Source organism: Oncorhynchus clarkii, chromosome 20, assembly GCF_045791955.1.
Source record: "Oncorhynchus clarkii lewisi isolate Uvic-CL-2024 chromosome 20, UVic_Ocla_1.0, whole genome shotgun sequence".
Lineage (NCBI taxonomy): Eukaryota > Metazoa > Chordata > Actinopteri > Salmoniformes > Salmonidae > Oncorhynchus > Oncorhynchus clarkii.
In genome coordinates this window covers 7531939-7559916 of record NC_092166.1, presented here as the reverse complement: position 1 = coordinate 7559916, position 27978 = coordinate 7531939, and the positions used below count along the sequence as shown (strand labels likewise).

General features: G+C 41.5%; 2 protein-coding genes across 2 annotated transcripts; one reads left to right on the top strand and one right to left on the bottom strand.

Annotated features, from left to right (window-relative positions):
* The first annotated feature begins 118 nt into the window (after positions 1-118).
* LOC139375817 (RIO kinase 1 (yeast)) lies at positions 119-12831 on the top strand. The gene is made up of 17 exons (XM_071117708.1): positions 119-272; positions 1222-1435; positions 1683-1773; positions 2556-2625; positions 2740-2782; positions 5314-5406; positions 5764-5876; positions 6333-6413; positions 8911-8997; positions 9468-9605; positions 9900-10003; positions 10513-10619; positions 10848-10913; positions 11040-11159; positions 11383-11436; positions 11727-11846; positions 12195-12831. The coding sequence occupies exons 1-17, from the start codon at positions 217-219 to the stop codon at positions 12303-12305; spliced, it is 1668 nt and encodes a 555-aa protein (XP_070973809.1). The 5' UTR covers positions 119-216; the 3' UTR covers positions 12306-12831.
* Positions 12832-17289: 4458 nt separating this feature from the next.
* Positions 17290-25222, bottom strand: LOC139375818 (dnaJ homolog subfamily C member 1-like). The gene is made up of 12 exons (XM_071117709.1): positions 24914-25222; positions 23640-23741; positions 22407-22453; positions 21840-22005; positions 21116-21213; positions 20726-20819; positions 20412-20511; positions 19765-19928; positions 19251-19370; positions 19023-19071; positions 18133-18620; positions 17290-17823 (listed from the first exon to the last, which is right to left on the bottom strand). Exons 1-12 carry the CDS (start codon positions 25067-25069, stop codon positions 17755-17757), a joined length of 1653 nt encoding a protein of 550 aa, XP_070973810.1. The 5' UTR covers positions 25070-25222; the 3' UTR covers positions 17290-17754.
* Positions 25223-27978: the final 2756 nt, after the last annotated feature.

Sequence of the window (27978 nt, the reverse complement as noted above, 5' to 3'; positions counted from 1 at the left end):
GAAGAGACGGTAGGGGTAGTTTAAAAAAAAAACATTCAAGCAAAGTATAAGGTAGTTATACTCCAGTCTAGCAGGTGGCGGTAATGCAGCATTTATTGGATGCCAACCCGCTGTTAAACCTCGTCGAAGAAGAAGAAAAATAGACGGAAGTGTGTAGAAACAGACGAGCTTCTTACACGAGTTGTAACTCACATTGGAGTGAAATACAGCATTGAAATGTCCATGGCCCAGATTGTACCAGGACAGTTTGATGATGCGGACGAATCAAACAGGTGTCGACAAGTATCCTTTATTTGTAGCCTTTTACTGCTAGTCGTACTTATATCCTTGTTTGTTGTTGCTAGCATGCGTGGCATTGGCATTAACGTTATCTAGCTAGCGTTAGCGACCAACCACAGGCATATAACTAGTTATAGCTAAGTATTTAGCTATTTCATTGTTTGAACAACTTATTGGATACGTTTAAAAAATAAAAGAAAAGCGTGTTGAATTTATATTTCACAACATGAGTTTTGACTAAATGATCTAGCTAGCTACTTTAACCAACTAACTATCACAGCCGGCCGTGATTAGGAGTCCCACAGGCCGGCGCATAATTGGCCGGGTTAGACAGGGGTTGGCCGGGTTAGGGCGAGGTTGGCGAATTTGTTCTTAACTGACTTGCTTAGTTAAATAAATTAATTAAAACTCTAGGAGAGTTGTGTACGTGTCCTGTGCCTACTCAAGTGTTAGCTCGTATCCAAAAGGCCGGCAGATGGCGATATTGTTGTACGCAGCCTTGTTTATACATTCATATCCACCGGTGGACCGGTTCTGACATAACATTCTCCATTCAGGTTACAAATTGCGTTGATTTCCTCCCTAACTCAATTTAATGGTGAGAAAACTGGGAAAATATGTATACTTTCCATATGAAACACAATTTCACACAATCATGCGCCAGAATATCGCCATCTGCCGGTCTTTAGGCTGGCTAGCTAGTATGAAACGTTATCTATAAAACAAGGTAGCCCATGTCTCTTTACATTGCATTTAGCATTGCAAATCTAGCAAAGATTAATCAAGGAACGTATGTAATGACTCAAGACAAACAGCACACTGCATGTCATGTATTGCCCCTCTCCCTTTGTTCATGTAGCTAGCTAAGTCAATTATTTGTTTTCTTTCTGTCAGTGTTTCAATGTACAGAGCCTGACCACTAGCTATGTTTCTTTTAAATAGTGTTGCCATCACCCAACCAGCTGAGGAGATGCTTGCAATAGAGGGCCAGGTCAGTGGAGTTAGTCTGGAAACACCATATCATGATTTGCGTGAATATGATGATGAGGAGGAGGAGGAGGAGGAAGAAGAAGAGGAGGATGATGATTGGGACTGGAATGAGACTGGGGACTTGACAAAACGCTACATGGCTAATAGAACAGGAATGAATCACCAGGTAAGTTCAGAACCTCGACATGGATCTCCACATCGTCTTATTCTGGGCCATGTCCCAGGCTGATGTGGAGTTGAGTCCCAGACAGTCCAAAACTGAACTTTATAGACTATCAGCAAATAAATCATAATTTCAAAATGTACATGTACTAGTGGAGTTTGATAATAATCTGCTCCCATAGCAGGAGCCAATATTGGGTATATGAGACAATGAAGCAAATTGATGTCATCTGTTTTTGTTTTTTTTGCAGGCAAATAAACAAAATCTTACTAACAAATCACAGAAACTGTCAACCCCCACTGACAAGGCTCTGAGGAAGTTTGAACACAAAATTAATTTAGGTGAGTTCAAGTAGAATTTTTAGTGCTGAGCGATTAACTGAAATTTTGGCAATTTTTCATTTTTAAAACAACTAATTGACTACTGTTCAATTATTTTAATTCAATTTCGTTCTGTTTTCTTTCTGAGCTCAATGAGCACATTTCAGTTTCTCTAGAGATGAATCAAGATCCACCCTGAACTGTGCCGTAGTAGGGATTTGTAGTTTCCAACAGGCCAATATTCTACATATTTTAGTGCATAAAACGTGGTAATTAACTACAATGTCCATAATCCATTGCACATCTACTTGTACAGTCTGTTTCTTTTACGCCTGCTACTGAAGAGACAAGCTTGTGTGATTGTGAGGTCATATATAGAGAGCAGCAGTTGCTTAGCAACATCTCTACCTGAAATTATGAAAGGGATTGATGGTGTTCAGCATGCCTTGTTTACTACAAAATAGTGATTTTTGTCAGACAGCATAGGCAGTAGCTCTATGGAGATGACTTGGAGTAAAATAATCAAAGCAATCAAGTAATATAAACAAGAACTGAAATATTTTATTAAAGTAATGTGGATAAATTATGGTTAATACTGTCATGGGACTTTTATTCATTGTTTTATTTGGGGTACAGCATTCAACTCAAATAATCGCAAACTGGTATTTTTTTGATAATCGAACAGGAACCGAACCGACCTCAAAGCACCAATCGCTCAGCACTAAGTATTTTAGCTGTGTAGATGGATAATACAATGTGAGAAGTAACTGTATAGAGCGCTGAATGTGTTTGTTTTACTGTAGATAAGCTCAACTATGCTGACTCTGTGATCAACAAAGTGACCGTGATGCAGAAACAACAAAATGCTGACACGTATGTAACCTGTCACTGAACATGACAATGCACTGCTTGGAGTAAAGAGTACCTTTTTATTTCTGTTATTGTATAAAAAATAATTTTGTTGGCTGTTGTGGTTACTTCCGCTAGGTTTCGAGTGAAAGACAAATCTGATCGGGCTACAGTTGAGCAGGTGTGCTTTTAAAAATAGTTTTATTCCTGTTGGAGTTTTATAGTTTTATATATATATATATTACACACAGATTATTGTATTTATTTATTTATATATATATATATATATATATATATATCACACAGATTATTGTATATATTACACACAGATTATTGTATTTATATATATATATCACACAGATTATTGTATATATTTATTTATATATATATATATATTACACACAGATTATTGTATATATTTATATATATATATATTACACACAGATTATTGTATTTATTTATATATATATATCACACAGATTATTGTATATATTTATTTATATATATATATATATATATATCACACAGATTATTGTATATATTTATTTATATATATATATATATTACACACAGATTATTGTATATATTTATTTATATATATATATATTACACACAGATTATTGTATATATTTATTTATATATATATATATATTACACACAGATTATTGTATTTATTTATATATATATATCACACAGATTATTGTATATATTTATTTATATATATATATATTACACACAGATTATTGTATATATTTATTTATATATATATATATTACACACAGATTATTGTATTTATTTATTTATATATATATATATTACACACAGATTATTGTATTTATTTATATATATATATCACAGATTATTGTATATATTTATTTATATATATATATATATTACACACAGATTATTGTATATATTTATTTATATATATATATATTACACACAGATTATTGTATTTATTTATATATATATATATATATATATATATTACACACAGATTATTGTAAATATTTATTTATTTTACACATGCATACATAAATGCATACAGTGCCTTTGGGAAGTATTCTGACCCATTGACTTTTTCCACATTTTTGTTACGCTAGTCTTATTCAAAAATGGATAAAATAATTTTCCCCCTCATCAATCTACACAAAATACCCCATAATGACAAAGTGAAAACAAATATTTTGAATTTTTTTCAAATGTATTAAAATTAACAGATACCTTATATAAGGTATTCAGAACCTTTGTTATGAGACTCGAACTTAAGCTCAGGAGCATCCTGTTTCCATTGATCATCCTTGAGCTGTTTATTCAACTTGATTGGAGTCCACCTGTAGTAAATTCAATTGATTGGACACGATTTGGAAAGGCACACGCCTGTCTAAGGTCCCACAGCTGACAGTGCATGTCAGTGCAGAAACTAAGCCATGAGGACGAAGGAATTGTTCGTAGAGCTCCAAGACACGATTGTGTCGAGGCACAGATCTGGGGAAGGGTACCAAAACATTTCTGCAGCATTGAAGGTCCCCAAGAACACAGTGACCTCCATTATTAAATGGAATAATTTTGGAACCACCAAGACTCTTAGAGCTGGCCACCCAGCCAAACTGAGCAATCTGGTGAGAAGGGTCTTGGTCAGGGAGGTGACCAAGAAGCCGATGGTCACTTTTGACAGAGCTCTAGAGTTCCTCTGTGGAGATGGGAGAACCTTCCAGAAGGACAACCATCTCTGCAGGACTCCACCAATCAGGGCTTAATGGTAGAGTGGCCAGACGGAAGTCACTCCTGAGTAAAAGGCACATGACAGCCCGCTTGGAGTTTGCCAAAAGGCACCTAAAGGACTCAGACAATGAGAAACAAGATTCTCTGGTCTGATGAAACCAAGATTGAACTCTTTGACCTGAATGCCAAGCGTCACATATGGAAGAAACCTGTCACCATCCCTACGGTGAAGCATGGTGGTGGCAGAAACCATGCTGTGGGAGTGTTCTTCAGCGGTAGGGACTGGGAGATTAGTCAGGATCGAGGCAAAGATGAATGGAGCCAAGTACAGAGAGATCCTTGATGAAAACCTGCTCCAGAGAGCTCAGGACCTCAGACTGGGGTGAAGGTTCACCTTCAAACAGGACAATGACCCTAAGCACACAGCCAAGACAACACAGGAGTGGCTTCGGGACAGGTCTCTGAATGTCCTTGTGTGGCCCAGCCAGAACCTGGACTTGAACACGATCTAATATCTCTGGAGAGACCTGAAAATAGCTGTGCAGCAACGCTCCCTATCCAACCTGACACAGCTTGAGAGGATCTGCAAAGAAGAATGGTAGAAACTCTCCAAATGCATGTCGAGCTTGTAGCGGCATACCCAAGAAGACTTAAGATTGTATTTGCTGCCAACGGTGCTTCAACAAAGTCCTGAGTAAAGGTTCTGAATACTTATGTAAATGTGATATTTCTGGGGGGTTTTTAAAATTAAATTAGTAAACATTTCTTAACCTGTTTTTGTTTTGTAATTATGGGGTATTGTGTGTAGATTGATGCGGGGGAAAAAAACAATTGAATCAATAGTACTAAATCAGAGATGAAAATGACAGTTATTTTATGTGGTGATGGCATTCTGTTTGGATTTCATACCTGATGTCAGTGTAAGCGTAAGCCTGAGTAACAGAAAATCAACAGTGAATTGATTTCCTTATGTTGTTTGTTTGAAAGGTGTTGGACCCGCGGACGCGAATGATTCTGTTTAAGATGCTCAGCCGGGGTGTCATTTCAGAGATCAATGGATGTATCAGCACAGGCAAAGAGGCAAGTTGATCCCACAACGTCATGAGGCAAATGTATCCACCACTGTGGAACACTTGGGCCTCCCCGAGTAGCGCCGCAGTCTAAGGCACTGCATCTCATTGCCTGAGGCATCACTACAGACCCTGGTTCGATCCCGGGCTGTATCACAACCCGGCCGTGATCAGGAGTCCCCATAGGGCGGCGCACAATTGGCCCAGTGTCGTCAGGGTTTGGCCGGGGTAGGCCGTCATTGTAAATAAGAATTTGTTCTTAACTGACTTGCCTAGTTGTTATATTTAAAAAAACAATTGTGGGCAACTTATCGTCCTACGAATGGCATATTCAGTTTCATTATTTCAAAGTGCTTTTTACCAACAGGCAAATGTTTACCACGCAACCACTGCCAATGGTGAGAGCAGAGCCATCAAGATCTACAAGACCTCCATCTTACTGTTCAAGGACCGTGACAAATATGTTAGTGGAGAATTCAGGTGAACAGCATTTCCTGGCTTGTCTAAGATGGTGTTATAAAACCAAGACCTTTAAGTAACCGTATTTCAGAAGGGGTTGATGTGGAACTAACTATTTGGTGCAGTCTGTTGTGTACCGTAGGAATGGGCTTTTGAAAGATTCTGTGTTGGATATACTCGCATTGAAAAATATTTGAGTACTCGCATGTTAGTGTTTTTTAAATGATAAATAGGGCTGAAATTAAAAACATTTTTTTACTGCACTTTACCTACTCTAGAAACAAAGCATATTAGTTGATTTTGTCAGTGCTTAGAAATGTAACCTGCTAAATAATTGCAATTTTATATTGAGTACCTGCATGCGATTATTAATCCAATATAAACTAATCGAGTACTCACGCCCATCCCTAGCGTACAGTAGACTTGGATTGCGTCAGCCATGTTTAAAGCTGATGAAGTCTGTCGTCTGCCCTCCAGGTTCCGCCATGGCTACTGTAAAGGAAACCCCAGGAAGATGGTGCGAACCTGGGCCGAGAAGGAGATGAGAAACCTCATCAGGTGAGCATCCCCAAGATGAGCCATGGAAAAGGTAACCTTGGTTACGCTTTATTTTACTCCCGGTTTAAGGTGGTATTTACCCCTTTACACTCATACCCGTATACTGGTTGCAAATTGCAGATTCGGGCAATGATAAGCGCCTAAATCGGAACGCAGTGGCTGTACAGTAACATGCAATACATGACGTCATAGCTCAGACTGCTCTTCACAGCTCTGTATGGGTTTTGACTGACGAGACGATCTGAACATGAGCATTGCACGCGACAAGAAGTTGCGCCCGTCCCTCCCGTAATAATTGGGCAACTTTTGCAAATGGTTTGTCTGAGTGAGAGAAATGCTGTAAATTAAGAGAACTTTATGTATTTTGAAAGATTATTTTATTTTTATGCATATGGACTTTCTGTCATCTTTTATTCCAGCTCATGAAACATGGGATCAACACTTATTTTATTTTTACATGTTGATTCTATATTGTTGTTCAATATACTTAGGAAAAATGCACACTTTGGAGAGGTGTGTGTGTGTGTGTCCACTTGGAGACACCAGTTAGTCCTCTGCCTCAACCTCTTGTCATTCTCTTATGTTGCACCTACAACACATTGTCCAGGAATATTGTCATCATGTTACTCAAAGTATCCAGAGGATTTTCAGATGTCGTTAATGTGGCAGTAAATGTAAAATACAGATCAAATCAACAGTGTAATGTTTGGATTCAGTCTCGTCAGGTGAACTGTTGTCCTCAAATTTGGTCTAATAATTTTCCCATAATCTCCAAACTGTTTCAATTGCTACCGTGCTTATGCATGTACTTTTCATATTCCTTCTGTAAGAAACATTTCAAGTTAGTGTAAATGGTTAAGAACCTATACCAGATACCTTCTGGAACGTCAAATAATTCAACATTATTGGGTAAACTACCTGGCACCGTTGGGTAGACTACCTGGCACCGTTGGGTAGACTACCTGGCACCGTTGGGTAGACTACCTGGCACCGTTGGGTAGACTACCTGGCACCGTTGGGTAGACTACCTGGCACCGTTGGGTAGACTACCTGGCACCGTTGGGTAGACTACCTGGCACCGTTGGGTAGACTACCTGGCACCGTTGGGTAGACCACCTGGCACCGTTGGGTAGACTACCTGGCACCGTTGGGTAGACTACCTGGCACCGTTGGGTAGACTACCTGGCACCGTTGGGTTGACTACCTGGCACCGTTGGGTAGACTACCTGGCACCGTTGGGTAGACTACCTGGCACCGTTGGGTAGACTACCTGGCACCGTTGGGTAGACTACCTGGCACCGTTGGGTAGACTACCTGGCACCGTTGGGTAGACTACCTGGCACCGTTGGGTAGACTACCTGGCACCGTTGGGTAGACTACCTGGCACCGTTGGGTAGACTACCTGGCACCGTTGGGTAGACTACCTGGCACCGTTGGGTAGACTACCTGGCACCGTTGGGTAGACCACCTGGCACCGTTGGGTAGACCACCTGGCACCGTTGGGTAGACACCTGGCACCGTTGGGTAGACTACCTGGCACCGTTGGGTAGACTACCTGGCACCGTTGGGTAGACCACCTGGCACCGTTGGGTAGACCACCTGGCACCGTTGGGTAGACCACCTGGCACCGTTGGGTAGACCACCTGGCACCGTTGGGTAGACTACCTGGCACCGTTGGGTTGACTACCTGGCACCGTTGGGTAGACTACCTGGCACCGTTGGGTAGACTACCTGGCACCGTTGGGTAGACTACCTGGCACCGTTGGGTAGACTACCTGGCACCGTTGGGTAGACTACCTGGCACCGTTGGGTAGACTACCTGGCACCGTTGGGTTGACTACCTGGCACCGTTGGGTAGACCACCTGGCACCGTTGGGTAGACCACCTGGCACCGTTGGGTAGACTACCTGGCACCGTTGGGTAGACCACCTGGCACCGTTGGGTAGACCACCTGGCACCGTTGGGTAGACTACCTGGCACCGTTGGGTAGACTACCTGGCACCGTTGGGTAGACTACCTGGCACCGTTGGGTAGACTACCTGGCACCGTTGGGTAGACTACCTGGCACCGTTGGGTAGACTACCTGGCACCGTTGGGTAGACTACCTGGCACCGTTGGGTAGACTACCTGGCACCGTTGGGTTGACTACCTGGCACCGTTGGGTAGACTACCTGGCACCGTTGGGTAGACTACCTGGCACCGTTGGGTAGACTACCTGGCACCGTTGGGTAGACTACCTGGCACCGTTGGGTAGACTACCTGGCACCGTTGGGTAGACTACCTGGCACCGTTGGGTAGACTACCTGGCACCGTTGGGTCAATGAATCACCTTTGACCCTAAATTCACTAGTTTTAATTGGTTTTGAAAACTGACTGAAAAGGGGAGGGACTACTTGGACTTGTCCAATAAGAAACGCTGGTTTTCCGTTTCACTTGGTGTGCCCGAAAGAATACGACCCTGCGTTTTTGCTTGTCTCTTCGTACTGCCTGCCTCCAGGTTGCAGACGGCAGGCATCCCGAGTCCGGAGCCAATCATGCTGCGTAGCCACGTGCTCCTCATGAGTTTCATCGGCAAGGATGACATGTAAGTATGATCAGGCTTCGTTTCTGTTTTGACATGTCAATATTATATACCAGTTACTATGTCTGGCTTAAAGGTTGTTTCCTAGTTCTATGTGTAAGTTCTGGTTTTATCTAGCCTGTATGTAGTGAAGCTGTGGTCCAAATAAATTCTCTCAAAAAGGACAAACAATTCACTCATTCAACAGTAGTCATTGCTAATGTGATGATTTGAGAGCAAACAAGTTTCATAGGGGGTTTTGTTCTGTAACTTCTGGTAACTACTGTTAAGGCTGTTATGTTTTTCTATACTTTAACTATGTCAATGTTGAACGCTGTTGTTTTTGCTGCTGTGTTATCGCAGTGTGTGTGGTGTTTGAGATGCATTCTACGCAGGTCTGCACACACATCTACGTTTACTATATAGCAAACTGATGAACGTGGATGCTTCTCCTGGCTTTGAAGATCTGTTTTAATCTGTATCTCTGGTCCCAGGCCTGCTCCGCTGTTGAAGAACGCTTCCCTGTCCGAGTCCAAAGCACGCGAGCTGTATCTCCAGGTGATACACAACATGAGGGTTATGTACCAGGAGGCCCGGCTGGTCCATTCAGACCTCAGTGAGTTCAACATGCTGTAAGTTCCCTCTTGTTATCTGATGTACGTGTGTGTGTGTGTGTGAACTACGCTTAATAGTTATATTCATCAGGCGTTTCTTCTTCGTTAGATATTCATAGAGAATCAATGGTGTTGTATTGTACATTGAAATTACCATTTTGAATTGAACAACAGGAAATATTACTGATTGTGCCTTTAAGGAAAAACACTTCCATTGGTGCAATTATGGAAGATACTGGGGTTGACTAAATTGATGCATTCAATTGTTTATATATATATATTTATATATTCAATTATTGCCTATCTTTCAAGGTACAACGACGGTGACGCCTACATCATCGACGTGTCCCAGTCTGTGGAGCACGACCACCCCCACGCTCTCGAGTTCCTGCGCAAAGACTGTACCAATGTCAATGGTACGTGTGGCCCAGGCCCGTATTCACACAGTCGCTAGAGAAAGAGTTCTGATACCGGATAAGTTTAGCCTTTCACCATCATAATACATATGACCCAGGGGGGGGGGGGGGGGACCTGATCCTAGATCAGCGCTCTGTGACGTTGTCAACCAACCACAGCCTTAATGCTTGTGGGTAATAGAATATTGCATTTCTAAAGCGCAGATGGTTTATTTTATTATTTGACAAAGCGTTCTAATATTCTAAAAGGTTTTTCGAAACAAAACATGTATGAAAGTTCTGTTTTGTTTAATATCGTCAAATGTAGCTACATTTCATCTGAGATTGCCGTAACTCCAACCCGACATGCACGTAATATGTGAAACACAGAGGTTAATGTAGACAAGAGGTTATAGGACAAGAGGCAGTGCATATACTAGGAGTGTCCCGTGCCTATGGTTTCTGTTGGGAAGTATGAGGCTCTGAGTTTGGATAAAAGGCTCGATGAGATTTGGTCCCGTGTCCCTCAGACTTTTTCCTGAAGAGAGGGGTAGCGGCGATGACTTTGCGCGAGCTCTTTGAGTTCGTCACCGATCCCTCCATCACCAGCAGCAACATCAACCTCTACTTGGAAAAGGTAGGGAGGTGGGGGGGGGGGGATGTTTCATTTGATGTGAAGTTTACGCATCTACACGATTGAATCATAACCGTATGCCGTTTTTTTTGTATTTTTTTTTTGTATTTGTTTTGTCAAGTGAAAAAGTTGCACTGTGGGATGCTCCGTGCGTTTCTGTACACGCTCAGTACTCAGCGAGCATGGCCGTTTGATATGCCTGTGTTCATGGTGGCTCTCTTTCCTTTGTAGGCGATGGACATTGCTTCCGAGAGGACGGCAGAGGAGAGGTCCAATCAGGATAGTGTGAATGAGGAGGTCAAGTCTTTTTTTTTTAAATAATTTTTTTAGATCTGATAACCATGAAGGTGAAATGTTTTTTTTGGGTTCCTCCACGATATTCTAACGTTCTCTCTGTTTTGGTTTATTGTTGAACTGTGACAGGTGTTTAAGAACGCGTACATCCCACGCACACTTACAGAAGTGAGCCACTACGAACGCGACGTGGACGCCATGACAAACATGAAAGACGACGAGTCCTCGCACAACATGCAGAATGACAACGTGAGTTGACTAAAACCCGGACGTCACCGCTCAAACACACCATTCTGACACCAAAGTAGTCGACTTTGTCAACAACCCCCTAACTCATGGTTCACTTTACAGGTTTCTATACTTCCTGATATTTGTTAGTTTTTTTCAGTAGCAATGTGATTGAGCCAACCCCTACACTGGGATTTATTAATCTGGCTCTTCTGTATTAATGCCTGTGATCTCTTTGATATAGATCCTCTACCAGACAGTGACGGGCCTGAAGAAGGATCTGTCTGGAGTTCAGACAGTAAGTCAAACTCAATGCCACCCTTTTCCTATGTGAATTGGCAGCAAAGGTTGCGTGTCAATTAAAGAGAGGTTGATATTTTTTTTATAGAGGTGTGGCTTTCTGTGGCGACTGTCAACTGAAATAAACAAGATTTTAATAATGGCTTCTAATTGAGAATAAAGTCATGTGTGGTTGTGAATATTTTTACCATGACCCTGCATGAGTTGAGGAATGGTAAGTAGTATGATTGTTTATTGACTGTTGTAAATGTTAAATTGTTGACTGTTATTTCGTCCCTCCATTTGTAGGTACCTGCCCTGCTCCAGGACTGTGATGTAGAGGAGAGCTCAAGTTCAGAGGATGAAGATGAAGATGAGGATGGTGGCAAACAGGAGTCTGTGGGAGAGGAGTCTCAGATTGACAAGAAGGTATGTTTCTATTAAAACTGTGTGAAGGTGAATTTGTCAAGTAATCTTGCAATATTTAACTGCTATCAGCAGATTTAAAAAAACAAACATCTTATTGCATTGGAGGTATGAATAAAAAAAATAGGAAATGACACAATTGACCACCAGAGGGAGTGAGCACCTTGTGGTTATTGTAACCCTGTAACTGTGCCCACTACTTTTAGGTTATTACATGGCCTAGACAAAACTAAATCTGGAGCAAATATCAAACTATTTAGATTTCTTTCAGTCTGAATTTCAAGTCACCTAAAATTACATCAATGCTTTAATCTAACATTCTATACCCAAACCTGTTTCTGCATTTCTTAGGAGATGAAGAAACTGGCCAAGGAGGCCCAGAGGGAAAAGAGAAAAAACAAAACACCGAAACACGTGAAGAAGAGAAAGGAGAGGGTTTCAAAGATGAAGAAAGGCAAATGAGTGGACCCAGTAATCAAGAATACACCAGACCTAAACATGAACTTTTATCCCAGTGACTTCATGAACTGATGTAAACCTCCGTGCTCAACACACACAGGCCTTCAGTAACACTGTAGTGAAACTGGTGAACAGTTGTGCAGTATTAGGCCACACTAACAGACAGTGAAAAAATATGACATGTTTATTATATAAGAAGTATGTGGGCAAAATATTGTTGACCATGTCAGGTGTTATGCACAATGCTTTAGTGTTTTATGATAATCGCTATAGAAAAGCAGTTCAATTAAATGTAAAACAAATATCTAAATGAAGTTGTACTTTACCTTGAAACATTTTACCAAAGAGGTTTCAAGGCTCTTCTATGTACAGTTACTGCAACAGCTTGCAGGGCAGGTGCTCCTAATGGTCTGTACTAAAGCTAGTCATTTAGAAGCCAAAATAACCACATGAAAATTGTGGCTTGCAGCCAGCCAGTCCTCACATTGTATAGGGATGGAAATAATTAAACATTATTTACCATGAAATACTTCATTTCACTTTACTGATTTTATTGTCCCCATAGGGAAAATGTATTTTTTCTGGAAACCAATTGCCTGCATTTGAATCCAAGACGTTATTTTATTTAACCAGGTAGGCTGGTTGAGAACAAGTTCTCATTTACAACTGCGACTTGGCCAAGATAAAGCAAAGCAGTGCGACACAAACAACAGTTACACATGGAATAAATAAAAAAGTCAATACCACAATAGAAGAAAAGTCTATATACAGTGTGTGCAAATGAGGTAAGGCAATAAATAGGCCATAGTGGCAAAATAATGACAATTTAGCAATTAAACACTGGAGTGATGTGCAGAATGAATGTGCAAGTAGAGATACTGGGGTGCAAAGGAGCAAAAAAAGAAATAACAGTATGGAGATGAGGTATTTGGATGGGATATTTACAGATGCAGTGATCTGTAACCTGCTCTGACAGCTGGTACTTAAAGCTAGTGAGGGAGATATGAGTCTCCACCTTCAGTGATTTTTGCAATTTGTTCCAGTCATTGGCAGCAGAGAACTGGAAAGAAAGGCGGCCAAAAGAGGAATTGGCTTTGGGTGTGACCAGTGAAATATACCTGCTGGAGCGCGTGCTGCTATGGTGACCAGTGAGCTGAGGTAAGGCGGGGCTTTACCTAGCAAAGACTTATAGATGACCTGGAGCCAGTGGGTTTGGCGACGAATATGAAGCGAGGGCCAGCCATCGAGAGCATACAGGTTGCAGTGGTGGGTAGTATATGGGGCTTTGGTGACAAAACGGATGGCACTGTGGTAGACTGCATCCAATTTGCTGAGTAGTGCTGGAGGCTATTTTGTAAATGACATCGCCGAAGTCAAGGATCGGTAGGATAGTCAGTTTTACTAGGGTAAGTTTGGCAGCATGAGTGAAGGAGGCTTTGTTGCGAAATAGGAAGCCGATTCTAGATTTAACTTTGGATTGGAGATGTTTTATGTGAGTCTGGAAGGAGAGTTAAGTCTAGCCAGACACCCAGGTATTTGTAGTTGTCCACATATTCTAAGTCAGAACCGCCAGAGTAGTGATGCTGGATGGACGGGCAGGTGCTGGTAGCGATCGGTTGAAGAGCATGCATTTAGTTTTACTTGCATTTAAGAGCAGTTGGAGGCCACGGAAAGAGTGTTGTATGGCATTGAAGCTCGTCTGGAGGTTAGGTAACACAGTGTCCAAAGAAGGGCCAGAAGTATACAGAATAGTGTCGTCTGCATAGAGGTGGATCAGAGAAGCACCAGCAGCAAGAGCGACATCATTGATGTATACAGAGAAGAGTCAGCCCGAGAATTGAACCCTGTGGCACCCCCATAGAGACTGCCAGAGGTCTGAACAACAGGCCCTCCGATTTGACACACTGAACTCTGTCTGAAAAGTAGTTGGTGAACCAGGCGAGGCAGTCATTTGAGAAACCAAGGCTGTTGAGTCTGCCGATAAGAATGTGGTGAGTGACAGAGTCGAAAGCCTTGTCCAGGTCGATGAAGACGGCTGCACAGTAATATCTCTTATCGATGGAGGTCATGATATCGTTAAGGACCTTGAGCGTGGCTGAGGTGCACCCATGACCAGCTCGGAGAGATTCGAAATGGTCGGTGACCTGTTTGTTATAACTTGGCTTTCAAAGACCTTAGAAAGGCAGGGTAGGATAGATATAGGTCTGTAGTAGTTTAGGTCTAGAGTGTCTCCCCCTTTGAAGACGGGGATGACCGCAGCAGTTTTCCAATCTTTGGGGATCTCAGACGATACGAAAGAGAAGTTGAACAGGCTAGTAATAGGGGTTGCAACAATTTCGGCTGATAATTTTAGAGAGGGTCCAGATTGTCTAGCCCAGCGGGTTTGTAGGGGTCCAGATTTTGCAGCTCCTTCAGAACATCAGCTATCTGGATTTGGGTGAAGGAGAAATGGGGGAGGCTTGGGCAAATAGCTGTGGGGGGTGCAGGGCTGTTGACCAGGGTAGGGGTGGCCAGGTGGAAAGCATGGCCAGCCATAGAAAAATGCTTTTTGAAATTCTCAACTATTGTGGATTTATTGGTGGTGACAGTGTTTCCTTGCCTCAGTGCAGTGGGCAGCTGGGAGGAGGTGATCTTATTCTCCATGGACTTTACAGTGTCCCAGAACTGTTTGGAGTTTGTGCTGCAGGATGCAAATTTCTGTTTGAAAAAGCTAGCCTTAGCTTTCCTACTGCCTGTGTATATTGGTTCCTAACTTCCCTGAAAAGTTGCATATCGCGGGGGCTAGTCGATGCTTAACCATTGTGGGGTGTCGCCAATGCTTCGAGCAATTACTTTTGCGCAGACAAACTGTTGTGCAAAATTTATTTGTTTCGAGCTGTGAAAATGTATTTGTTTCGAGCTGTGAAAATGTATTTGTTTCGAGCTGTGAAAATGTATTTGTTTCGAGCTGTGAAAATGTATTTGTTTCGAGCTGTGAAAATGTATTTGTTTCGAGCTGTGAAAATGTATTTGTTTCGAGCTGTGAAAATGTATTTGCCCCTTTTCTGATTTCTCTTTTTGATACTGAATGTTAACCGATCTTCAAGTAAAACCTGCTATTAGATAAAGGGAAGCTGAGTTTAGCAATTATACTAACTTAAAGTTATGTAACACCCAATTCCCCTGTGTGGAAAAAGTAATTGCCCCCTTACACTGAGTTTTTTTTTTTACATTTATTTAACGTTTTTAACTAGGCAAGTCAGTTAACAAATTCTTACTTACCCTGACTGCCTAGAAACAGTGGGTTAACTGCCTTGTTCAGGGGCAGAACAACAGATGTTTTACCTTGTCAGCTCGAGGATTGGATCTAGCAACCTTTCGGTTACTGGCCGAACGTTGTAACCACTAGGCTACCTGCCGTCATTAACTGCCACCAAAAGCTTCCTGTAGTTGTCGATTGGTTTCTCACATCGCTGTGGAGGAATTTTGGCCCATTCTCCAATGCAGAACTGCTTTAACTCAGTGACATTTTGGGAGTTTTCAAGCATGAACCACTCCTTTCAAGGTCTGCCACATCTCAAAACTTCAAATTGGTTGCTTTTTAACAATTTTCACGTATACTTGTTTTGCTGCATGACTCAGCTGCGCTTCAGCTCACAGACGAATGGCCTGACATTCTCCTGTAGAATTCTCTGATGCAGAATTCATGGTTCCTTCTATTAAGGCAAGTCATCCAGGTCCAGCAAACCATCACACTTTCACCACCATGGTACGAGGTTCTTTCTGTGGAAAGCAGTAATTGGTTTTCGCTGGACATAATGGAACCCATCTCATCCAAAAAGTTGACTTAAAGCACGTAGATAATCATCAAGACTCTAGGGACAGACGAGTAAAAAGTATAACTTTTTGGACGACAGCTCCCATTAGGCCACCTCCACTATGTACTGGTGACACCAGGCCACTTCCACCATGTACACTTGTCCCCTGTATTTCCTGTTTGGGAGTAGTTGGTAAGGCGTACCAACATCCTGTGTGACCCCTTCACCTATCAATATGAGGAAAGAACTTTTAATCAAGGTTAATTGAATTTGGAAAATGTATAATTTGAAACTATTTTAAATATGAAAGTCAGATCTAAATATGCACTTTAATTCAGGGTTTTAAGGGAACACTGTCTAAACATTTGTTTTATGATTTCCTTATGTAGACAAAAGTAAGTAAAGCTCTTTAAAATTGAGTCAACCTTATTGATTAAAATGGTCTGTTCGTCAGCACCTGAGGCTAAAATGTTTCTCAACACTGTTACATGCAGCTCTGTCTCCGAACGAGTACCACAGTATGAGTCATAATGCCTAGCGATAAAACAAATGGTTCCAATCGTTTTTCCACCATTAATATCCCCCACCGGGAAAAATGGCAAACACTTCAAATAAAGGACTGTGTTGTGTAGGCTTACCCTGGCGTGACGTTTTTGATACCTGTAAATCTCTCCCGGACAAGGTGACTTAATATATATTTATTGTTTATTAAACGCTAATACGGCTATCGCAAAGAAATACAAATGCCATGATAACCTGGACAAGACTGCCACAGAGGAAAAAGTAAATCTCTCTAGTTCTTGCAACGTTACCTAAATGTCGTAATAAATAAATTGGCTACATTTCTTAAATATTGATAATTCTGTGAACTGTCTTGTGAAAGTTTTTGAATTGATACAATACCTGTTAGCAAAGGTGTCAGTTAGAGACGAGGTGCAGGAGCTTGCAGGGATTTGTAGTCTTGCATGATGTCTACTTTGCTTTGAAAATACTACTCAGCATCAGAGTAAATATTGATGAATTACAAGGTTGTCAAAACGTCATGCCAGGGTAAACCTACACAATCAGCCCTTAAATTTTCCAACATAGGGAATTTTAGAAACAATTGGAACCATTTCCCTGTTTGACCGCTAGTTTATTTATATATTTTTAGGGCTGAAATTGAAATGTCAAAACAGTGCACCAATGGATCCATGTAAATAAATAAAACCATTTATTTCCTTCTCAAACAAGTTATATTCAGTACATGTGCGATTTAAAATGACACAGCAAAAAAAAGTATTGATTTTCTTTTGTTTGTTGGCGTGCTGAACACTCCTCACATGGCAGTCCATAGAGAGGAGGCTGGATGGCATGCTTTGGGCGGAGCTAAGGCACATGACAGACATGAGACGATGGGCCCTAGTCCCTTCTCCCAGGTCCTCTTCTGTCCTTTTAAGAGATAAAAATAACCAGACAGGTTGAAGCAACCATATGTGTATTATTCATTATATTTCCTTCCATCCTTTTAGATCACATTGAAGGGTAGCCAGGAAAAGGGGCTAGATTAGGCAATAAACTGGGGTCTGCCAAATGTTTTGACACACCCTGCAATGTTGCATTGTGGGGGATCCAAAAGAAAACTGATTTCAAGATGGCGGTCTTTGGGGGGGAAGTCAGCTCTTGGCCTGCTTCCTTTTCAGCACCAGCTCAGCCAAAAGTTTGTAACGGATCATACACTCCTCCTGAAAAACAGTATAGGTCCATCACCATTCAAAATTAAATCATGGTTTACCATCTCAGCTATTCATGACAATTTAAGTTAGGTTATTTCCATATTCTAACTACCTACATCTAACACTCATCGAAATTGTTTCAGGAAAGTATTTCAATTATAAATAAGTGGACAAAAAAGTTGACGGATCATGTCAATTACCACAGACAGTATAGATTAGGCAAACTGTACACACGACTTAAACTGGGGCCAGCCAAACATTTTGACACACTCTGCAATGTTACATTGTGATGGGGGGGGGGGGGGGGTAATCTCTCACCTTTCTCTTCCCCGGGACCACCTTGGCAATCCAGTCCCAGCGTTCCGTGGTGCCTCGCGGGTACTGCTGTAGGGCCAGCTCCAGAAGCTTCTGCTGGTTCTGGGTCCAGACGTCGTCAGTCTCCGCAGTGGCCTTCTCCTTGGACGGTTGTGGGACTGAAGAGGGGGGCGGACTCTGCTCCTCTCCGCTGTCCTTCTCGGCTGCAGCTGTGTAGTCAAAGTCCCTCTGTCTGTGTCCCTTAGCCTCGACCCCCGCCCCTCCACCCCCAGTCTTTTTACCTCTCCTCCTGACACCACCGGATTGGATGCCCTCTTCTTCGTCCCCTCCGCCCCTATATTCTGTCCCCTCTGCCATGGCTGCTGCCGGAGGCTGGGGGTCATCACGCTGGGTCATTAAGCTGTCAGGTACGGCTCCGGCCCCAGCTATGGAGCCCTTTCCTGGGAAAGCGCTGCTGCCCTGGGCCTTGAGCTCAGAGAGTTTCACCAGCCCTGCATCAAAGAGGTACAAGTTAAGATGCCGTCTCTCTGCTGATGAATAAAGTATTCCATTTTTTTTTATTAAAGGGGACAGTTTTCTAAACACAACAAAAATGGTGCAGTTGTCAGCACTCATTTCAGAACAAGTTTAAACTGGAATGGCTATATTCCAAACATCATAGGCCCTAGTGTCCTCGCGGACATTAAATACAAATGCTGCTTCAGTATTGGGAGTAATATCCTGGATTCAGCTGTATACATTACATTTTCATCTCCTATTAAACATTGCATGATTGTAGAAGACATTTTTAAAAATGTGCCATGCCTGATAAGGCAACAACTGAACAATAAAGTGGTCCATCGCAGGTTACTGCAAAGGTCAAACAAGTTAAAGTTTTTAAAAAACTGACTTACCTGATGTGTTGGTTTGACCATCTTTGACTTGTTTGACTTTTGCAGTAACCTGCAAAGGATCACAATATTTGAAATTGTTCTTTGACAAGCAATTATTCTCCTCAATTTCTAAACACAAAATGTTAATTTTGCTGTATATTTTTCTAAGACTGACAAAAAAAAAATGCACATTCCTTCCATTTAAGTCCAGAGTTTTCCATGCACCACCCATTCCCAATGTATACTCACATCGGTCACCGATCTTCCTAGTTCGTGGGCGATTTTCTCCCAACGTCCAGGTGTTCCCCCAGGGAACTTGGCCATACTCCTTGTCAGAAGAGTGATGTCCTCTTCTGACCACTCCGGAGCCTGAAGAAACGACAAACAAGATTAGACCAAAGACTAGGCCATTTTGGCTTAGGGCTGCAAAATTCCAGAAACGTTCCCAAAATTCCCAGGTTTTACGCAAATCCCTGTTGGGAAAAAAAGCAGGTATTTTAGGTATTTTGGTGAACATAACGATATAATGACCATCCAAAATCTATTCCATCTTGCTTGTTGCCTCAGATTCATGCAATTTACCTTACTTGATCCTAGAATAGGATCTATTAGACAGATCAAACTCTGGTAACTGTCCAACTATACCTACAAATGGCAAATAAAACTAACTTTATAATCCAATATTTGGCTGTATTAAAAGAGCAGAGCTTTACTAACGTCATGGAACAAACCTTTCCACAGAGGGAAAATATTGTGGACCCACCTTTTTCTTCTGAGACTTCTTATCCTCGAGCCAGTCATCCAGCTGGTTTTCGATCTCCTCGATAGACGTTCCCTGGTCGTACGCCAGTGAGTTTGCGACTGTAAGGGAAGGCTCATAAACGGGGAACTCAAACTTCGGCTTCTTCACTTTGGATCGTTTCTCTTCTGTGGGAAGTGAGGAACGTGATGAGACAAGAGCACACGGCTGGGGACAATTACAACTGATGCTCCTGGGAGGCACAGCGGTCGAAGACACAATGCATGAGGTGTCACTACAGACACCCTGGTTCGAATCCAGGCTGTATCACAACCAGCCGTGATTGGGAGTCCCATAAAGCGGCGTCATCCGGGTTTGGCCAGTGTAAGCAGTCATTGTAAATAAGAATTTGTTCTTAACCGCCTTGCCTAGTTTTTTTTTTTTTTTTTTTACATTCAGTTACTGAATTATTTCAGAAAAACGATTTTGCTCTACAAATAAAATGTATTATGATGTCCTATTCTCTTGTTTGATCCAGCTAACCTTTATTTATCCAGGCAGGTTAATAAAATAAAATCTTACTTTTAAATAAAGACCAGGCAAAAGTGAACAATCAGTCATAATTAGGCAGATAATTAAGTTGTCTACTTCAATCTTCTACAAGTCCTTACTTATTGTAGTAGCATCCTGTTCTGCCAGTGCCATGGCTTCCACTTCCTCTTTCTCTCTGATCTTCATCTCCTTATAATCTTTGTAATACTGTTTGGCGTCCTGTAGCACAGACAAAATTAAAGATAAATTGTCGCTCGCTGAGAATGCTGATAGGATCTTATCAATTGCCATTAAATAAATAATAATAGTACACAAATACTGTGATAGAAAATGTGCAATGAGAGGGAATACTTTCACCAGGCTCTGTATATGTTGGTCAATATACCACAGCTAAGGGCTGTTCCTAGACTGTGAAGGTAAGAGAACTAACTACCTGTATGACATGGGGGAGGGACTTGACAGAGAGATAAAGCCAAGTGCTCAGCTTGAGTGGCAGGATATCCTGCCAATGAGGTTTGTCATGTGACCTGAAAGGAAAAAGGACACGTGACCATGCTGAAGTGTACATACAACACACATGAATAAACTACACACTACATGCTAAACAAACAAAGGAGCAACATTCCAATGCGTTTTCCGTGACATTTTTCACATGCAACGAGCACTTCAACTGTTCTACTAATAAACAGTTCCACCGCTTGAGAAGTTGGGCATGAAGCGTCAAATTTTGCCATTTTGCCCCAAAAAATAAAAGCAAGTGCTGTATTATTATAATTCAATATGATATTTACTTGTGAAATTAGGAACACCTTGTGACACTCACCTCTCTATTTTTTCCTGTCCGATAAAACGCGATTCTTCGGCGCTCTTGCTACTCGTCTTTTTCTTCTTCTCTTTTTTCTTCTTGCTCAGAAGTTCATCCTAGTAGGAGAAGCACCATGTGGAAGGAAGACGTCACGCAGGTTATTAGAAATCTATGGGCTTCACTTTGCTCACACACACAAAACAACTTTTTAGTTGCAGAATCTTACTTGGTTCAAGGGGAAACATTTTACTGCAAATCAATTACATTTATTATATGACAGAGGGAGAAATGTGACATCTCTTACATATTTAGTTTGAATAATTCAATAAGTTAAGTTTTGGACTATTTAATTGAACATTGTTAAATGGAAGTAATTGGTTATTATAAAATCCGGAATATGCTGAGGCTGAGAAACCCAGTGTTAAATTGCACCAGTGTATTTATACTTTATACAAACACAGAAAAATGCTTTTTAATCCCACTTTTTCAGCACAGCAATAACTGCCCATTGGGGGGGGGGGGGCTAAGTTAATAGAATTGAAGCTGTGGAACGGATAACAGCAAACTTGGATTACAGCAAACTTGGATTACAGCTAATTTAAATTTGGATTACAGCAAACTTGGATTACAGCTAATTTAAACTTGGATTACAGCTAATTTAAACTTGGATTACAGCAATCTTGGATTACAGTTTGGCAGTTAAAAAACCAGACAGGTGAAAGGTCATGCACGGTCCCCTCACCAGCTGCTTCTCCAGGTAGACGGACCAGATGACTACATAGTGGCACACGGTCAGGATGAGGAAGAGCAGGAAGCCCAGCTCCCCATTGCTCATCTTCCTCACCCGCCTGTAATAAAACACTGGCTGCCTCCAGTCCGGTAGCCCGTTGACCAGGACATCATTGTACCTGTAGTTGAGAGGAACCAAAACGAAAAAGTGGTTTGAGGATTTCCCCAATGGCAAATTGTAGGGGTGGTTCACACTACCGTGTCTACCCAAACCATACTGTGATGGATAGTTTTTCAAGCAGTGATAAGGGGCAGAACAGCTTGGCTCAGCAGTGTGAAAATGGTATTTGTTTTTTTAAAATGCTTTCCTCATTTTCTCCCTCCACTGCTGTGGTGGGTAACATAGGAAATACATACTAAAATTATACACTGGTGAATAACACGGTGAGGATATAATATACCTAATAATGACAGAATACTGTAATCTCCACAAAATTGTGTAAGAAATTGTGAATGTGACAGACTCCTCCCACTTTCAGAAGAAAGTAGTGAGAGAAGGTGGGGGGGGGGGGGGGCTGACCTCTGTCTCCTCTCTTCATCTTTCAGTACTTCATAGATGCCCACCAGCTATGGGAGAGAGAAAAATGATACAGGTAGAATCAGGAATTAGGGTAGCTGTTTAGGCCCCTTGCTTTTTTTTATTTTTACTTACGACATGCCACTGACTGAGTAAAGCCAGAGTTTCTATGTATGCGGATGACTCAACACTATACGCATCACCTACTACAGCGACTGAAATGACTGCAACACTCAACAAAGAGCTGCAGTTAGTTTCAGATTGGGTGGCAAGGAATAAGTTAGTCCTAAATATTTATAAAACTAAAAGCATTGTATTTGAAACAAAACACTCACTAAACCCTAAACCTCAACTAAATCTTGTACTAAATGTGGAAATTGATCAAATTGAGATGACTAAACTGCTTGGAGTAACACTAGATTGTCATGGTCAAAACATATTGATGCAGTAGTAGCTAAGATGGGGAGAAGTCTGTCTATAATAAAGTGATGCTCTGCCTTCTTAAAACTATCAACAAGGCAGGTCCTACAGGCCCTAGCTTTGTCGCACCTTGACTACTGTCGTGCTCAGTTTTCACAAAAAAGGACTTCGAAAAATTGCAATTGGCTCAGAACAGGGCAGCACGGCTGGCCCTTGGATGGACACAGAGAGCTAATATTAATGCATGTCAATCTCTCCTGGCTGAAAGTGGAGGAGAGATTGACTTCATCACTACTTTTATTTATGAGATGTTTATGAGATGTTGAATGCAATGAGCTGTCTGTCTAAACTACTGGCACACAGCTCCTGACACCCATGCATACCCCACAAGACATGCCACAAGAGGTCTCTTCACAGTCCCCAAGTCCATAACAGACTATGGTAGGCACACAGTACTACATAGAGACATGACTACATGGAATTCTATTCCACATCAAGTAACTGACGCATGCAGTAAAATTTGATTTAAAAAATCATTTTTAAACAGATTAAAAAAACACCTTATGGAACAGCGGGGACTGTGAAGCAACACACACATTGGCAGAAACATGCACACACACATGTATTTAGTACTGTAGACATGTGGTAGTGGTGGAGTAGGGGCCTGAGGGCACAGTGTGTTGTGAAATCTGTGAATGTATTGTAATGTTTTAAAATTGTATACATTTTGCTGGACCCCAGGAAGAGTAGCTGCTGCGTTGGCAGCAGCTAATGGGGATCCATAATAAATACAAAATGTAAAGTGAGTGGGCTGACCTGTCTGAATTGTGTTTCAGCATTTGCATCTTTGTTCTTGTCAGGATGCAGCGTGAGCGACAGCCTGCGATAGGCCTTTCTGATGTCCGTCGACGAGGCATCCTGCACTCAGGAGAGAGAGAGAGAGAGAGAGAGGTGAGCAGGAAAACGACATGTACATGACACATTTCAGAGGGTATTGTGTGTGGTGATATCACACACATGGTTTATCACAAGCATAATAACTAGTCTCTGGCACTAAATCAGTCTGTACGCTCTCATTCTACCTGACATGTCCCACAGTTTTGGGGGCCTACGCTTTCCCATCCTATCCAGAGGACAGTAACCACCCCAAGGGTATCGGGGCCTATGCTTTCCCATCCTATCCAGAGGACAGTAACTACCCCAAGGGAATCGGGGCCTATGGTTCCCCATCCTATCCAGAGGACAGTAACTAAACCAAGGGAATCGGGGCCTATGGTTCCCCATCCTATCCAGAGGACAGTAATCACCTCCAAGGTTAACGGAGTCCTACAAAGACATGGCACTCGGATGACTCCATTCCAGGACGGCATTGTATTCAACACTAACTCTGATGACTCCATTCCAGGACGGCACTGTATTCAACACTAACTCTGATGACTCCATTCCAGGACGGCACTGTATTCAACACTAACTCTGATGACTCCATTCCAGGACGGCACTGTATTCAACACTAACTCTGATGACTCCATTCCAGGACAACACAGTATTCAACACTAACTCTGATGACTCCATTGCAGGACAACACAGTATTCAACACTATCCTGTACTCAGTTTGTCCATATGGTGGCCAACCCTCCTCCTGGAGAGCTGACGGGCGTGCAGGCTTTTGTTCCAGCCCTATTTCAACACACCTCATTCAGCTGCTCATGGTCCTGATGCGTTGCTGAATCAGATGAGTAAAAATCGTATGTGTTAGAGTAGAGCTGGAGCAAAAGCCTGCCCCAGACCAGTAAACTTTGGCTGGTGAAGCAACAGTGTTCCTTGCAAGATGAAGAACTAGCTAACGATATTTAACTACCTACCTTAACTTTCATCAGGGGTTATAATACAAAATAACGGGAAGCAACCTGACACGTCATGGTTTGCTCGTCTCCCGGTAGTCTAGGTACACGTAGCTAGTAAAAAAAAAAAAAACTACAACAGGCCTCATCATGGGAACAGATCTCTATTTAGGACTTCAAAAAGAAAATGCTAGTTAGTAAACGTTTACAGGTAAAAAAATAAAAAAATAAAAACGAGTTATGACTTACCTGCTCAACAGACAGGAATTCGTAAAAGTTTTGTTGAATTTCCTCCACTAGATCGTAGAGCTCAATGTCTGAATCCCAGGAATGAGAGGGTCTTGGGCAGGCAATAAGAATACTGACGGCGGCAATAAACGAGAGGCTCCATGAAGCTGAGGTCATTATCAGGCTTTGATAATGTTGGCGGTAATATTGTACCGCGATTTTTTTTTTAAAATCCTGCTGATATACACCTAGCGCGGCTACTACCCTTACAGCAGGCTGCTTGCGCTAAAGATTTGCTACATTTCCCACAATCCTGTTTGTCACCTCTTCCGGTTTCCACACGTGTCACACCGGTTTGTAGAGTTCTTGCCTTCAACATAAAAGCACCAATTGATGCGCATGATATCCCCCCCGAGTCCGATTTCAAGCCAGCGTATCCTCGATTTGAACTCAGTGAAATTACTTTGTTGATTAGATGTTTTTATAATAGGCTATTTTCTCAGGAACCATGTGGTCTGTCCACTAGAGCTCATGGACAACACCAGACACAGATATAAATAATCTGAAAAATATATATTTTTTTATAAAGTAATAATTAAATGATAAATTCCCCAAATGTACGCATTAATTAACATAGTTTATGAAAAAAATCGTGGAACTTTGTTAAATAACCAGGAAGTTTGCAACCAGAGAAAGGCAACACTTCAAACTCAATTTTTGAATGTGAACTTCTGTGATTCTGTTATACTGGATCTTGATGGCTTATGGAAAACAGAGGGACATTTAAGTAATGACAAGAATAATGGATTTTATTTGTATCTCCTCAAAATATCTACTTTGGAGTAAACCTAGAGTAGGTCCTTATGGAAAAATGAAATATACAGGAATCGACACATTTCTGATGCGTCCATTTGGAAAAGGCCATTCATTCCTTCTGATTGAAAAAACACTCCAACAACACGGGAGGTTGGTGGCACCTTAATTGGAGAGGGTGGGCTCATGGTAATGGTTGAAGCGGAATCAGTGGAATGGTATCAAATACATTTTCATGCGTTTGGTGCCATTTCATCCACTCCATTGCAGCCATTATTATGAGCCGCCTCACCTCAGCAGCCTCCAAGCTAAAGAACGGACCATGACGTAACATTTGGGCCGGTCACTTTTTGCTATAAAGCAACACGAATTAATACATGAAGTGCCCCCCTCCCCCCACATTGACTATATCATTTTTAGATTATAGATTGTATGTGCTTAGCACCACCGAAGAAAAACACTTCCCAACCACAAGGCCGGAAAAGTGTGATGGTTTTAGATTGTCACCATTTGGGATGAAAGCACTACTCAGAAAGGCACTAGTATGTGTAGTCAGTCCTACTACATACGAACGTGAACATCTCTTCACAGTAACCAGGTTTCATCCAACCATTTCATGCAGATTAATCTTATTTACCTTTATTTAAGCAGGGAGTCACCATTGAGACCAGGGTCTCTTTTCCAAAGGGAGCCCTGCATATACAATTTATAAGACAAATCAAATACAATATAAAACCAGTAAAATACAGCACAACACAAATATTCAATAAAAAAAACATTACATTCCTCAATAAGTGAACATCCAATTGTAATGTATTTTGTAGTTGGTTCGGGCAACGAGGTGCTTTATAACTAAAAGCGTATTCACCTAGTTCGGTGGAGACCCGAGGAACCTCAAGAGTTAACCAACCTTGTGAACAGGTTTGGTTTCTCATGTTTTTATATTTTAAAACAGAAAAGTTGGGTAAGTCAGAAACTCGTACAGTAGAGCTTTGTAAACAAAAAGGAATAATGAAGTGATCTACAGGACATGACCTGACGCATACATTTAAAAAAAAAGTCACGACAGGCCTTTTGAAAACCGCTAATGTGTCTGTAAAACTTCTTAACTTCTTGAGAATACTTGACACGCAGACGTCCCAAGTATGCCCCTGGAAATGCAAATGCGCTACGCTAAATGCTAAATGTACTCGTTACAACTCAATCTTTGATCAAAATTCACAAGCAGGGTATTGAATTAAAGCTACACTCGTTGTGAACCTAGCCAGCAAGTCAGATTTTTAAAATGCTTTTCGGCGAAAGCATCAGAAGCTATTATCTGATAGCATGCACCCCCCAAAATGCCAGCTCGACACGTAAACAACAGATTTTGCGATAGCCGGCGCTACCCAAAACGCAGAAATAAAATATAAAACATTCATTACCTTAGACGAGCTTCTTTCTTGGCACTCCTATATGCCCCATAAACATCACTATTGGGTCTTTTTTTCGTTTAAATCGGTCCATATATACCCAAAATAGCTTTGTATGGAAGTTGTGTCATTCAGAAAAAATCATTGTTTTTAAACGCTGCGTAATTTTTTTAAATTAAAAAAGTCGACGATAAACTTTCACAAAACACTTCGAAATCCTTTTGTAATCCAACTTTAGGTATTAGTAAACGTTTATAATCTATCAAAATGATTACAGGGCGATGTCTCTTCAATAGGTCTTCACTTCAAAAACAATGCCGTCTGATCTCTCCCTCAACTGCATCCGGGTGAAGACTGGGAAAATGGAGGTCAGACAGAAGGATTTTCCAACAATTAATTCAATTGAAAATTAGGACAATGGCGCCATCGTGCGGAATTTGTATGAATTGCAGGCAGATTCCCATTAAATTCTGTTCTCTTTTAACAACTGGTGGAAGTGACTTATGGAAATTATTTTTTGCTTTCAGAGAGCAGTTTTTCTTGCGTTTTTCAATGAAACACACGATCTGTTATAGTCACAGCCGTGATTTAACCAGTTTTATAAACTTCAGAGTGTTTTCTATCCACACATACTAATCATATGCATATACTATATTCCTGGCATGAGTAGCAGGACGCTGAAAAGTTGCGCGATTTTTAACAGAATTTTCAAAAAAGGAGGGGGTAGAAGTAAGAGGTTTTAATGTCAACTAAATACGCTAGACAAGGTGGGATTTTTTTTTGTTGGTCGATTAAAATATATCACGCAACAATTGCGGTGAAAAAAAACACCATGTCGCGCATTAAACTTCCGAGTCACAC